General features: G+C 33.8%; 1 protein-coding gene across 2 annotated transcripts in view; it reads left to right on the forward strand.

Annotated features, from left to right (window-relative positions):
- The window catches only part of GRIN2A (glutamate ionotropic receptor NMDA type subunit 2A), a 506,739-nt gene that overhangs the window by 394,637 nt on the left and 99,277 nt on the right, over positions 1-12,825 (forward strand). For both annotated transcript variants that reach the window (XM_031944719.1, XM_031944725.1), the window contains exons 7-10: positions 1,932-2,100; positions 2,225-2,378; positions 7,814-7,939; positions 11,289-11,518. In XM_031944719.1, the coding sequence (XP_031800579.1) occupies positions 1,932-2,100; positions 2,225-2,378; positions 7,814-7,939; positions 11,289-11,518 (679 nt within the window). The remainder of the gene's footprint in view (positions 1-1,931; positions 2,101-2,224; positions 2,379-7,813; positions 7,940-11,288; positions 11,519-12,825) is intronic.

A 12,825-nucleotide genomic window follows, 5' to 3' on the forward strand; every position in this document is an offset into this window, starting at 1 on the left:
CATAATCTTTTTTTAAATGGGTTATAGACCCTAATTTGGTAAAGCCTACAAATTTCTTCTCAGAATAAAGATTTTAAATGCATGAAATGAAATATATAGCATTAAAAAGAAAACAATAATATTAAAATATATTTATTAAAATGTTAAAAATTTTAAAAAACAGTTCATAAAACTCAGGTTTTGAACCCTTGCTCTAAGGCTAAATAAATTGAAACTGCCTATAGTAATCTAGTATTTGATAAATCCCCAAACTCCAGCTTCTGGGATATGAACTCACTATTTGACAAAAATTGCTGGGAAAACTGGAAAATAATATGTCAGAAACTCGGCATAGACCTGCATCTCACACCCCATACCAAAATAAAATCGAAATGGATACATGATTTGGGCATAAAGAATTATATTATAAACAAATTAGGAGAACAAGGGATAATTTACCTATCAAATCTTTGGAGAAGGGAGAAATTTATGTATACTAAAGAAGAACTAAAGAAGCTTATGAAAGGCAAAACGAATAATTTTACATTAAATTAAAAAAAGGTTTTGCACAAACAAAACCAATAGGAACAAGATTAAAAGGGAAGTACAAAGCTAGGAAAAGATCTTTACAGCCAGTGTTTCTGATGAAGGTCTCATTTCTATATAAAGAACTGTGTCAAATTTATAAGAAGGCAAGTCATTCCCCAATTGATAAATGGTCAAAACCTATGAACAGACAATTTTCAGATATTGAAATTAAAGCCATTTACAATTATATGAAAAAATGGTCTAAATCACTATTCGTTAGAGAAATGTTAATTAAAACAATTCTGATGTACCACCTCCCACCTCTCAGATTGGCTAAGATGAAAGAAAAGATAAAGATAAATGTTAGGGGATGTGGGAAAATTGGGACACTAATGCATTGTTGGTAGAGTTCTGAGTTGATTCAACCATTCTGGAGAGCAATCTGGAACTATGTCCAAGGGCCATAAAACTGTGCATACCTTTTGACCCAGCAGTGCTATTACTGGGTCTGTATCCCAAGGAAATCATAAAGGAGAGAAAAGGACCCATATGTGCAAAAATATTTATAGTAGCTATTTTTTGTGGTGGCAAAGAATTGGAAAAGGATTGGATGCCCATCAAATGGGGAATGGCTGAACAAGCTGAGGTACATGAAAGTAATGGAATATTATTGTTCTATAAAAATGATGAATAATTTCATTATAGAAAAGCCTGGAAAGATTTGCATGAAATGATGCTGAGTGAAACAAGCAGAACCAGGAATAAATACGTCGTACACAATAATAGTAACAATGTGCAATGATCTACTATGAAAGACTTGGTTCTTCTCAGCACTTCAGTGATCCAAAGCAATCCCAATGGACTTTGGATAGAAAATGCCATTTGTATCCAAAAATATATATCTAAGGTGACTGAATGTAAATCAACACATGCTATATTCACTTCTTTTTTCTGCTTTTTAAAAATTTCTCCTATCATTTTTCCCTTTTGCTCTGATTTTTCTCTCAACATGATTCATAAAGCAATGTGTATTGCTTGTCCCCCAAAAGACCTTGAAGCCCACACTGAGGCTCAATGTTTTCTCTCTGTCCTTAAGGTTTCAAGGTTCACTTTATTTAGATCTCTCATTTCCTTTCATTGCACTTTATGTATTGTGTGTGTACATGATTTCTCTACCCTTCTCCTAGACCTTTGCTCACTACAGAAAGCTCTAACTTCTGAAAGGACAGGAAGGATTAATTCAATCTTACGAGTCCTTGAACTCTCATAGCATAACATATTGCAAATAATCATAATTTTAATATTTATATCTTAATAATACTTTAAATTTTATAAAACTCTTTCTTTACAATAGCCTTGTGATAGAGGTATTAGAGATTTAATAAATGTTGGTTGAATTGAATTGCATTCTTTTTATTTTATAGCAATTCAACCAACGAGGGGACCAATGTAAAGAAATGCTGCAAGGGCTTCTGTATTGATATCCTGAAGAAGCTATCTCGTACTGTGAAGTTCACCTATGACCTCTACCTGGTGACCAATGGGAAGCATGGGAAGAAAGTCAATAACGTATGGAATGGAATGATTGGGGAAGTAAGTGAGGTTAGGTAAAAGATCCCTTTAAAGGAAGATATGGGATTTGAAATTCAAGACAGTGAAAAATAAAGAGTCTCTGATGAAGTAGTGAAATGCTCTCCTTTTTCTTGTCTGATTCCAGGTGGTATACCATCGAGCAGTCATGGCAGTAGGGTCTCTCACAATTAATGAGGAACGTTCAGAAGTGGTGGACTTTTCTGTTCCTTTTGTGGAGACAGGAATCAGCGTCATGGTTTCACGAAGTAATGGCACAGTATCTCCATCTGCCTTTCTAGGTATAGTTCCTGCTTTTTAAAAATAATGCTTTGGAACTGATTGACCATCAGAACTGAATCCTTGATAATCTTCTTTGATATTTATGGATTAGGATCAATTGTGTATTCCCTCAGGGCACAGATCCCTATAAATGAATGTAGAGCAAAATAAGTGGCAGCTTTCATAGTGCCTGGGTAGTACCAATACTTCATTTATATTACTCTAGTTACCCAGTAATGACCATCTTTTTTTTTTTTTTTTTAACTCCTCCTTTACTAGATAAGATATATGGTTACATATTCAGACAATGACTTTGTGAGTTTATAGTAGAATACAATACTGATTTGCAGAAGCACTACAGAAAAGAGCATCACTCTCAATCCATTTGCAGCAACTAATAAAATACTCTTATGTTCTTGCATCTCCACTTCACATTTTCTAGTATGTTAGAAATTATTTCTTTCTCATGCAGGATAAACCACAAAAGGATAATATGAGTCTAACACTGTATGCGTGTTCCTTGCTTTTACTGAGAGGTATATTCTAAGAAATGTGCAAATTGATCTATGTTTTAAATGTGTAAGAGAACCAAATATTTAAGTTTTACGTTCTTGTGAAGGAAAGTATTTTTATAATAGGAATTATTATTAATATGTTTATAACATGAATTATTATCTTCCTCTTTTGTTTTTAATTGTAAAAGGTTTTTTTAGGTGGGGATGGTATGAAATCATGGCTTATTTATGCTTTCTGCTCCCTTATTTTCTGGACAATGGGTCTGGGGCCCAAAGTAATGTTTTTGACTGGAATAGTCAAAGTCAAATAAGTCACAACTGATATTTTTTGTTATGGAGGGATAGTCAAAGAAAATGCTGCTATTTTAGCATAATGTTATCTTATATGTTTGCTACATGAAACCATTATAAGAGCAGTGTGAGAGAACCTTAAGGTCATCTTTCATTCCCAGGACTTTGGATTTAAGCAGAATGAATTGTGCAAATTGATCTATGTTTTAAATGTGTAAGAGAACCAAATATTTAAGTTTTACGTTCTTGTGAAGGAAAGTATTTTTATAATAGGAATTATTATTAATATGTTTATAACATGAATTATTATCTTCCTCTTTTGTTTTTAATTGTAAAGGGTTTTTTTAGGTGGGGATGGTATGAAATCATGGCTTATTTATGCTTTCTGCTCCCTTATTTTCTGGACAATGGGTCTGGGGCCCAAAGTAATGTTTTTGACTGGAATAGTCAAAGTCAAATAAGTCACAACTGATATTTTTTGTTATGGAGGGATAGTCAAAGAAAATGCTGCTATTTTAGCATAATGTTATCTTATATGTTTGCTACATGAAACCATTATAAGAGCAGTGTGAGAGAACCTTAAGGTCATGTTTCATTCCCGGGACTTTGGATTTAAACAGAATGAATTGTTCTTTCCCCTGGTTTACTAAATGAATACTATCAATGTTAGGAAAGCATTTTGGCTGGTAAAAAAGAAACAAGAAGTAGTGAAATTAGACTCAAAGAGTTGATAAAGAAGTTGAACAATTCTTAAAGATTTATTAGAATCAGGAACTTCCAGACGTTTGAGTTGGGGGAATATTGGGGAAAAGGGACTGTTAGCTTCCTGTACTTACTAACTTCAGACAACATGCTTTTTGCTTAGCCACCTTGGGTGAATCTGGAAAAGACTATAGAATCCCCATGCTAATAATAATAATAACAACTATATATATATATATATATATATATAATATTTAATGATTTAAGATTTACAAAGTTCTTTATCTATATATTATATATCATTTATTTACAAATACAAATTATTTCAGGATTGCTCATCTCACTTCTGGTATCCACCTTACTATATATACAAAAAGCTGTAACATGTCCATCAGTCACACCCTAGTAAAAAATCCTCTTGGCAGACAGGCTATCCTAAGCTGAAGGCAACCAATGCACTTCAATTTCATTGATGAATTAGGGGAATATCTCCAGGTATGTAAAGACTTCCCCCAGTGAAATGGGTGAATAAGAAAAAATTGTTCCAGTGGCCACTAAGTGAGCTGAAACAAGTGCAATGGAATTCTGAGAACATGGTCAGATATTGAAGATGCCAAGGTGCATCCTGGACTATAACCAGTATATTGACTTTTTTTTGGTACTGATTTCGATGACTTTTGAAGAGAGAGTAACATTGACAATTTTGTGCAACTCTGTCTCATTTAAATCCTATTCACCCACAAATCTCGTGTCACTTCTTCAAAAAATGAAAGACAAACAACATTATTTATTATATTTGGGCTATTATTATTCTCAACTTACAAATGAGAAAATTGAGGCAGATACAGTTTAGGTGACTTTTCCTGGAAGACATACCTCTTAGTATCTGAGTGAGGGTTCAAACCAGGTCTTCCTGACTCCAAGTCTAGTATTCTATTTAAAATTCCACTGAGAGGTCAGGTATTCACTTCTTATTTAATCAGATAAGAGAGCAGCTGCCCATCAAAGATAATTGCTCAGAATCACAAAGGTAATAAGTAACAAGACTGGGGTTCAAACCCAAATGCATGATTCCAAACACAGTCTAGTTCCTATTACATAACATTGCCTCTCTTGAAAATTTTCCCCCATTCACTTATACAGGGCATTAGCTTCAGGCAAGGCATAATCTGCTTCCTTTTCCTGAGTGAAATGTTGACTAGAATTACAAGTGTTACTTTCCTCATGGAAACCCAAGGAATTACTGTTTTCATTCTCAGGAATCTATTAAGCTTTTGAAATCTATTCCACTTACTGGATTTTGCTCAATACTCATTATTCCAGTTGTGTAATCTCTATGTGTGGAAGACAGACTTTGAGAAATACACAATCATTATTACTATTTCTTTCTCCTGAATTTTAAAATGGAGAAAGATTTCTCTGTGTTAAATTAGTTTTGCTTATTCTATGAAAATAGAACAATACTGAAAACATCTCTAGATTAAGCCATTGAAGAATTAATGATGAGAGTAAGGCTATTTTATTATTTTTAATCAGTCTTATTAATTATTGTAACTTTTCATTAGACCTTTTGGAAGAAAATTTCAAAATCCCAAAGTTGGGTTCAAGATCTGAGAAATCCAAATGGGATACACAAGTAAATGAGCACCATCCATATTCTCATTGTTTTATTAGATCATAGGATATTAAAATCATAGATAAGTACTGAGGCTATCATTTTGTTTATAAGGAAAGTGAGACCGAGAAATATTAAGGTCATACAGGTGACAAGCCTCAAAGTACACATTTAGATGGAAGTCCTCTGGGCCTTCTTGCTAAGTTGTCTACTATTTTTCGTCTGTTCTCTCATAGCCAACAAGATAAAAATTTTTGGCTTCTGATTAATGAAATTCACTCCTCTCAAGAGGAGAAGTGAAATAAATCTCGACTTTTCTCATAAACAAGGATCAATAGTTTTGAACCTGGGTTCAATCTTCTTGCCCTATTTATTAACTTCCCAGAAGTGGTAACACATTGGCAAAAGAAAGATAACCAAAATTCTCACTTTGGACATTTGATCAGATTTAGCAAAAATATACTTGCTCCTCATTTCTTTTGTATCTTAAAAAATCTAGAAAGATGTTTCTCTGCAGGCTTTTTTATCCAACATACTCAATATTATTTTTCTGGTCAGCAAATTACATCCTTCTTCCACTTGCTATATACTATCCTTATTAAGGGTCCTCATCCTTAGGTTTTGGATCTTGTAATGAAATGTGTCAGACCTATATTTTCCCATTCACTGGTGCAGTCATCTGGAAGAGCAGAATCATTCAGAATCTGATTACATTGTTCTTCCTTATTTTCTCTGTTCTCCTGCTCATTCTCCCTCAAGGAAAAAAAAAATCACTTTACTAGCTCACTTCCTAAACTTTCACAAATTAAGGAATTTTTTTTCACTAGAAAATTTTAACTGAAAGTTCCTGAAATACTGGGCTGGTATCTCTGGTGACATTTTCAATTTTTAAAAAAGTTCCAAAAGTTTTATCCCTTGATTTCAGTAATAATGGGTCAAAGTATCTACCAGGGCCTGAACTCCTTTCTCATGTTAGAATTGTGGAGAAGTGTGATCACACTTCTGGACCAGTAAGCTGCTATTTAAGGTCCCTCATCAATAATCTTTTCAGTGTTCTTTCTTGGTTGTGACTCTGGACAGTTTATCCCATCAGAAAGTGGACCAAAACAGATGATTTTTCAAACTATCTTCTTAACATTTTTTTCCTGTGAGACAGTCATCAATCCTAACTTGTGGTATTAGAACAGAGAGACATAGAGACAGAGAGACATACACACACATAGACTCACAGAGAGAAACAGAGACAAAGACAGAGAGAAGATAAAGACAAAGCAAATTATTTTCATTGAAATCTCAAATATGGATCTTGGTAGAAGAAATTTTCAATGATTTCATGTTTTTCCATGCTGCTGATAGTTGATAGTACAATTTTATACAACTGCATAACTGGTGATATATATATATATATATATTTATATGTGTATATATATATACAACAATATCCTCAACAAGGCAAGTTTTCATTTCATTTTATCTATAGTACCTCATTGTGTACCAGAGCATGGCTCTATTTAGACTTCTCTTTAGCTGTTCATCCTTATGAACCAAAATAGCTGTCCACCCAACAGTTTTGTTCTTGCATAACTTGCTAATGAGTAGATTAAAGCATTTTAAAGCTAGACATCTATATAATCTGTATACAAAATAAATGGATTTTCTTTCTTACATTGTAGTGCAAATGGCACATGCATAATGGACTCCATTCAGTTGTATTTAAATCAGTCCAACAACAGAAAAATCTTAAAAATATCGCTGTCTAGAGTTTACTTTTTCTGAGATAGTTCAAATATAAAAGTTTCTAGAGATAAGGATAGATTTAATAAGATAAACGTGCAAGTTCCCTTCTAACCCCTTAAACTTGTAAGACAGGGCATTCCTATTCTCTCTCCTTTTTCCTCCCTCTCTGCTTCTCTCCCTCCCACCCTTCCTGCTTCTTTCTCTTTCTCTTTGTCTCTGTCTGTCACTGTCTCTCTCTGTCTTTCTGTCTCTCTTTGTCTCTCTGTCTTTCTGTCTCTCTCTGTCTCTGTCTCTCTCTCTGTCTTTCTGTCTCTCTCTGTCTCTGTCTCTCTCTCTGTCTTTCTGTCTCTCTCTGTCTCTGTCTCTCTCTCTGTCTTTCTGTCTCTCTCTGTCTCTCTCTACCTGTCTGTCTGTCTTTCCTTATTTTTGCTGAAATTGTTCCATATTCATAAATGCTACTCTTTCCTTTCTAGTTTATTTTAATGTCTGCATAACTTGCTAGGCTGGCCTGACATGAGCCTTCTAGAATTCTAGCATAAACAACTATATAATTCTAGTATTATTTAGTATAATCTTTGGGTCTCTTTTGCTGCAGAACCTTTTAGTGCTTCTGTATGGGTGATGATGTTCGTGATGCTCCTCATTGTGTCTGCCATGGCTGTTTTCATATTTGAATACTTCAGTCCAGTTGGCTATAACAGGAGCTTAGCCAGAGGGAAAGGTAAGTATTCGTGTTTTACTAAATCAACCACCTAGTCAGCATTCCTTTCCCCCTCCCCTTTTTTAGCTGTTTTATACATGGGATTAAAATGTTGTATGGGTGCTTAATGAGCACTATTTGATGATGTGCTATTTCGTTAGTGTTTGGCAAACTCTTTTTTTTTTTCCTTAGAGAACACATTCTCCCCTCTATAGTATATTATAACATTAGATTTTGTGATTTTTTTTTTATATCTTAGTATGATCAACCTTATGGGTCACCTTGATTCTCTAAAGAAAATAATAAAATGGAATACTGTGAGATGATTTTAGTATGATGTTAAAAATTATTAGATTGATATCATCCAGCACTTTCAGTTTGCTTGGAAAGGTTTGAACTAGTTAAAATATATTTTAAAGATAAAATTAGATTTCTCAGTGAAAATATTCAGCAAAAAGTAATTTTGAGTGCCCAGAAAAAGATTGGAATTTAAAATATACTTCAAAGAATTAAGCTACATCAATTGACAATTGATTCATAAGTCAAATCAAATAGAAATAGTAGATGAAATTTTTACTTTGAAGTATGATTTTTTTTACATTGCTAGGTGCATGTGGTCCATCAAGTGTTCAGGAATTATTGATCAAATAGCAGCAGAATGTTTTTAATACCTTTTTGTTTGTTTATTTGCTTGTTTTGGTCTTTTTGAAATCTAGCTCTATCTCAGGCTAAAAATCTAGTTGTGATTTTTGGGCCTATTCTCATTGCTGATTGGCACAAAAAAAAAACTTGACTTGTTCACCTGTAATGTTTCCAGTGTTGGCTATTTTTCTCTTCCTTAAGTAGCCTGATCCTAGAAGATCCCTGTATTAGTGCGAGACTCAGTACAGACCTGATCATCTTTAACAGTGCTATACTTTCAACCCTCCCAAGCTCAATTAATCCATAGTCTCTTCAGAAGCACGAATTATAAGTCTTTTACTTTAACAGAAAAGAAGATATACATACATACACATATATATCCAGACACATATCATATATATATTATATGTGCAGATACATGTATGTATTATGATATGCCATAAAGATATATATGAATATGTAACTATATATATATATATATATATATATATATAAATATTAGTGTTGAAGGGAGGTACCAAGTAGTACAAATAGTTAGCTCCCTTAAATCTTTATTTGATTTTTTACTATATGCTTCTATTGGGCTAAAAATTAATTCCTATATTTTATATAATTACAAAATTGAATTATACAAATTCAAATACATATGGCCACCCCAGGGGATTTTTTTTTTTTTTTACTAATTGTGCCCTAATTTTTATATACATACAGATATACATTCATGTGTATATGCAAGCAAACATGGATTTATTTAAATAACATTAAAATTAATCTTTCCTTAAAAAAAATCTCTTTATAAAATGAAAACAAAAATTGGTTTTCATTCAAAATAGACAAAGAATTGAAAAGCCTTAAAATGTACTTTTTATAGACTATAAATTTCCCTCCCAGTACATTTTCTTAGATTATGTTGTTTATTTGCATTTAAATGGTAGGAACATTTTAGTCTTTTTAATTTATTATTATTATTATTATTTTTTTTGATGAGGCAATTGGGGTTAAATAACTTGCTTAGGATCACACAACTAGGAAGTGTTAAGTGTCTGAGGCTAGATTTGAACTCAGGTCCTCCTGACTTCAGGGCTCGTACTCTATCCACTGCACCACCTAGCTGTCCCCATTTTAGTTTTTTTTAAAAGAGCTTGTAGTTATCAGATAGAATAGGACTTAAAGACCAGAAGTTGTGTGATATGTGACTTTCTTTATGATGCACTATTGAAATGAATTCTTACTGTGCAGTGTGAGAACTGACTTCCCTTGTTCTGTTTCTTACTGTTTCCATTGGGAAACTTTTTACTATCATTTAATTTCTACATCATGTGTACTCTATATTTGAGCCTAATGGCTGGAAATAGCCAAGAATACTTGGATTAACATGCCAAATATTGGTCTAGCTGAATTTCATGAAGCTTATAAGAAACTGTGTTAGATGAATAATGAATCAGTTTCTCAGAAAGATTTTTGTAAGGAACTCTTGAGTTTATTAAGAAGATTGGTTCACTAAAATGAAAACTAAATCCATCCCTAAAACTGGTTGTAGCGTTATTTCCCATTCAAGCTTAGATATTGCATACACAGTTTCCATTTATATTGTAAGAAAGAAGGAAAAAAATGATAGAAATGTATGAAGAATATTATTTTTAAGAGTAGGTAATGCATTACATGTGTACTCTATAATGAAAGTAGGAGGCCTATTTCTTTTCATCTACTCCATATATAACATTAGGCTACTAAATCACATATCTACTTTTAGCTCCTCCCTCATTCAGATTATCCTTCCTTTGTACAATCCTAGTCCTGTCACCTTCCTACTTAGAAATCCTCAATGGAAACCTACTGTCTACAGATTAAAATGGAAATTCATTAGTGTGGCATTGAAGGCATTACAATTTCTTTCCAACCAATGTTTTAGCCTTGTGCCTAAAAATCAGAGCAGAGATCTGATCTATCCTTCAAGACCAATCTTGAATTCCATATTCTCTATTAAAATTGCCCTCATATTACCATTGAAAAATTCATCTCTTTTTCCTTTGATTTCTTAGGATATTTTATTTGCATCTATCTTAGATACTTGTCAATCAACATTTTTTCAATACTTTCTGATAGGAAATGTGCTGGGCAGCAAGTATTCAAAAGATGAAAAAATAGCCTCTGCACTCAAGGTTCTTATGTTCTACTGAAAAAAATTTATAGTAAATTCTTTTACTACTCTGTTAGTCAAGGTCAAGAACTTGGTCTTTGGATTCTCCTCCCTCTCCTCCCCTACCCCAGCCCTTCCAAACTCTGCTTCTTAGGTACCCAACAAAGAGCCTTTCACAAAGAATCATAGTAAATTGGTGAATGGATTTCAGATGCTGGATCAGTTGTTGACCTTTAATATGGGGTTTCTCAATCTTGTATGTGTGTGTGTGTGTGTGTGTGTGTGTATGTATGTATGTATGATGGAGCTCTCCAGCAGTCTGGTAAGGCTTCAGGAACTCTTCTTAGAATAACTTTTTAAAAAATTAATTGAAAGAAATGCAAATTTATAGTTAGAAGTTTGCAAAAATGTAATTGTGTTTTCTATTTGTTTGTGAGTCCCTGAAATCTACCTATGGACCCAAGAGTAGCAACTTTAATATTATTTGTTATTATAGAATTGTCATTAGCAGAAAGATTGACCCAGAATTTTCCTACAAAATATTGAAAGATTCTTATGATGTGCTTTTTTCCCCAAAATAATTTTCAGCTCCACATGGACCTTCTTTTACTATTGGAAAAGCTATATGGTTGCTCTGGGGCCTGGTCTTCAATAATTCTGTGCCTGTTCAGAACCCGAAAGGGACCACCAGCAAAATCATGGTGTCTGTTTGGGCCTTCTTTGCGGTCATTTTCCTGGCCAGTTACACTGCCAACCTGGCTGCCTTCATGATTCAAGAGGAATTTGTTGACCAGGTGACTGGCCTAAGTGATAAAAAGGTAGGTGGTTTCCAGTAGACATGTGTGTGGTCACTGATTCTTTATGTATGACTTGATCTAACAAGGTAACCACTTCTGCTGCTATAAAATTGATGTGTTTGAGATAACAATACCTAGTTCAAAATAAACATGTGACAAATTCACAACTATTTTTTGACAGAGGATAGAGATATTTAGGAAAAGAAATTACAGACAAATGAAGGATGCAATAGACATGGTAAGTATGAAATAGAGTTGTGAGAACATATAAATATATAAGGAAAAACACAAATTCCCCAGAAGAATTCACAATTAACCATGAGAAAGGAAATACTCCATGAGGTGGGCGAAAACCATTGTCTGGCATGTTAGACTGATCAGAACTAGCTAGAGTAAGATGAATGGCACCATTAGAAGGAAGGCACTATGAGGGAGAAAAAGAGAGTACCTCATAGTGGGGGCTTAGTATTGAAAAAAAGTTAACAAAGAATTTCATCATTAAGTAGATCTTTTATAGAGGAAATTTACCCTTAGGGGTTTCTCTCAGTGACATTAGAGAAGTAAAAACAGCAACTCTGAGAGAGAGGGGATCAAGGAGGAGAGGATGTGCCAAGGAACTTAAAGGTGGAGGAATCAAGCTAGATTAAATATACCTGGCAGATCAGTTCCCAAACTGTCTAAAGATATGCTAATCAACATCTCAAAAGTTTGTTTGAAGATACCCAGGTTGGGAGATGGACTATGGGGATTGCTAAAGTGTTCCCTTATTAGATAGTCTGATATAATTATTTCCTGACAGGGGAAGAGAGTCACATCAAAATGAAAGTATATAAAATATGAAAAAGTCACATCAATCCTGTATATCTACCTAACTAGACAAGCCATATACATTAGTGTTATGGTTTTTCTTTTTACTGGTTAGGAATCTCCCCTACGTTGAGGTTTTTCCAGGACAAATGCAAACCATCTTTTCCCTCCCTCCTCCCCCATTTAAAATCAGTTTCCAAATACAGTAATACTATGACAATGTAATATTTATACAGACTTTAAAGGGCTTGTGTGCACATGCACACACACATTCCGGCACACGCACATATGCACACACACATTCGGGCGCGTGCACCCGCGCACATATACACACACACAGAGGCCTTATTTCATTTGATTCTCACAGCACCTCTGTGAAGTAGGAGGTAGTATTGTTATTCTTGTTTTACAAATGAAGAAACTGATGCTAAAAGAAATTGTGATTTGCTCATAATCATACAACTAATTAGATTCTAAGGCAGAATTTAAACTCTATTCTTCTTGACATCAGACCCAGTGCT

This window comes from Sarcophilus harrisii, chromosome 1 (genome assembly GCF_902635505.1).
Source record: "Sarcophilus harrisii chromosome 1, mSarHar1.11, whole genome shotgun sequence".
NCBI classification, from domain to species: Eukaryota; Metazoa; Chordata; class Mammalia; order Dasyuromorphia; family Dasyuridae; genus Sarcophilus; species Sarcophilus harrisii.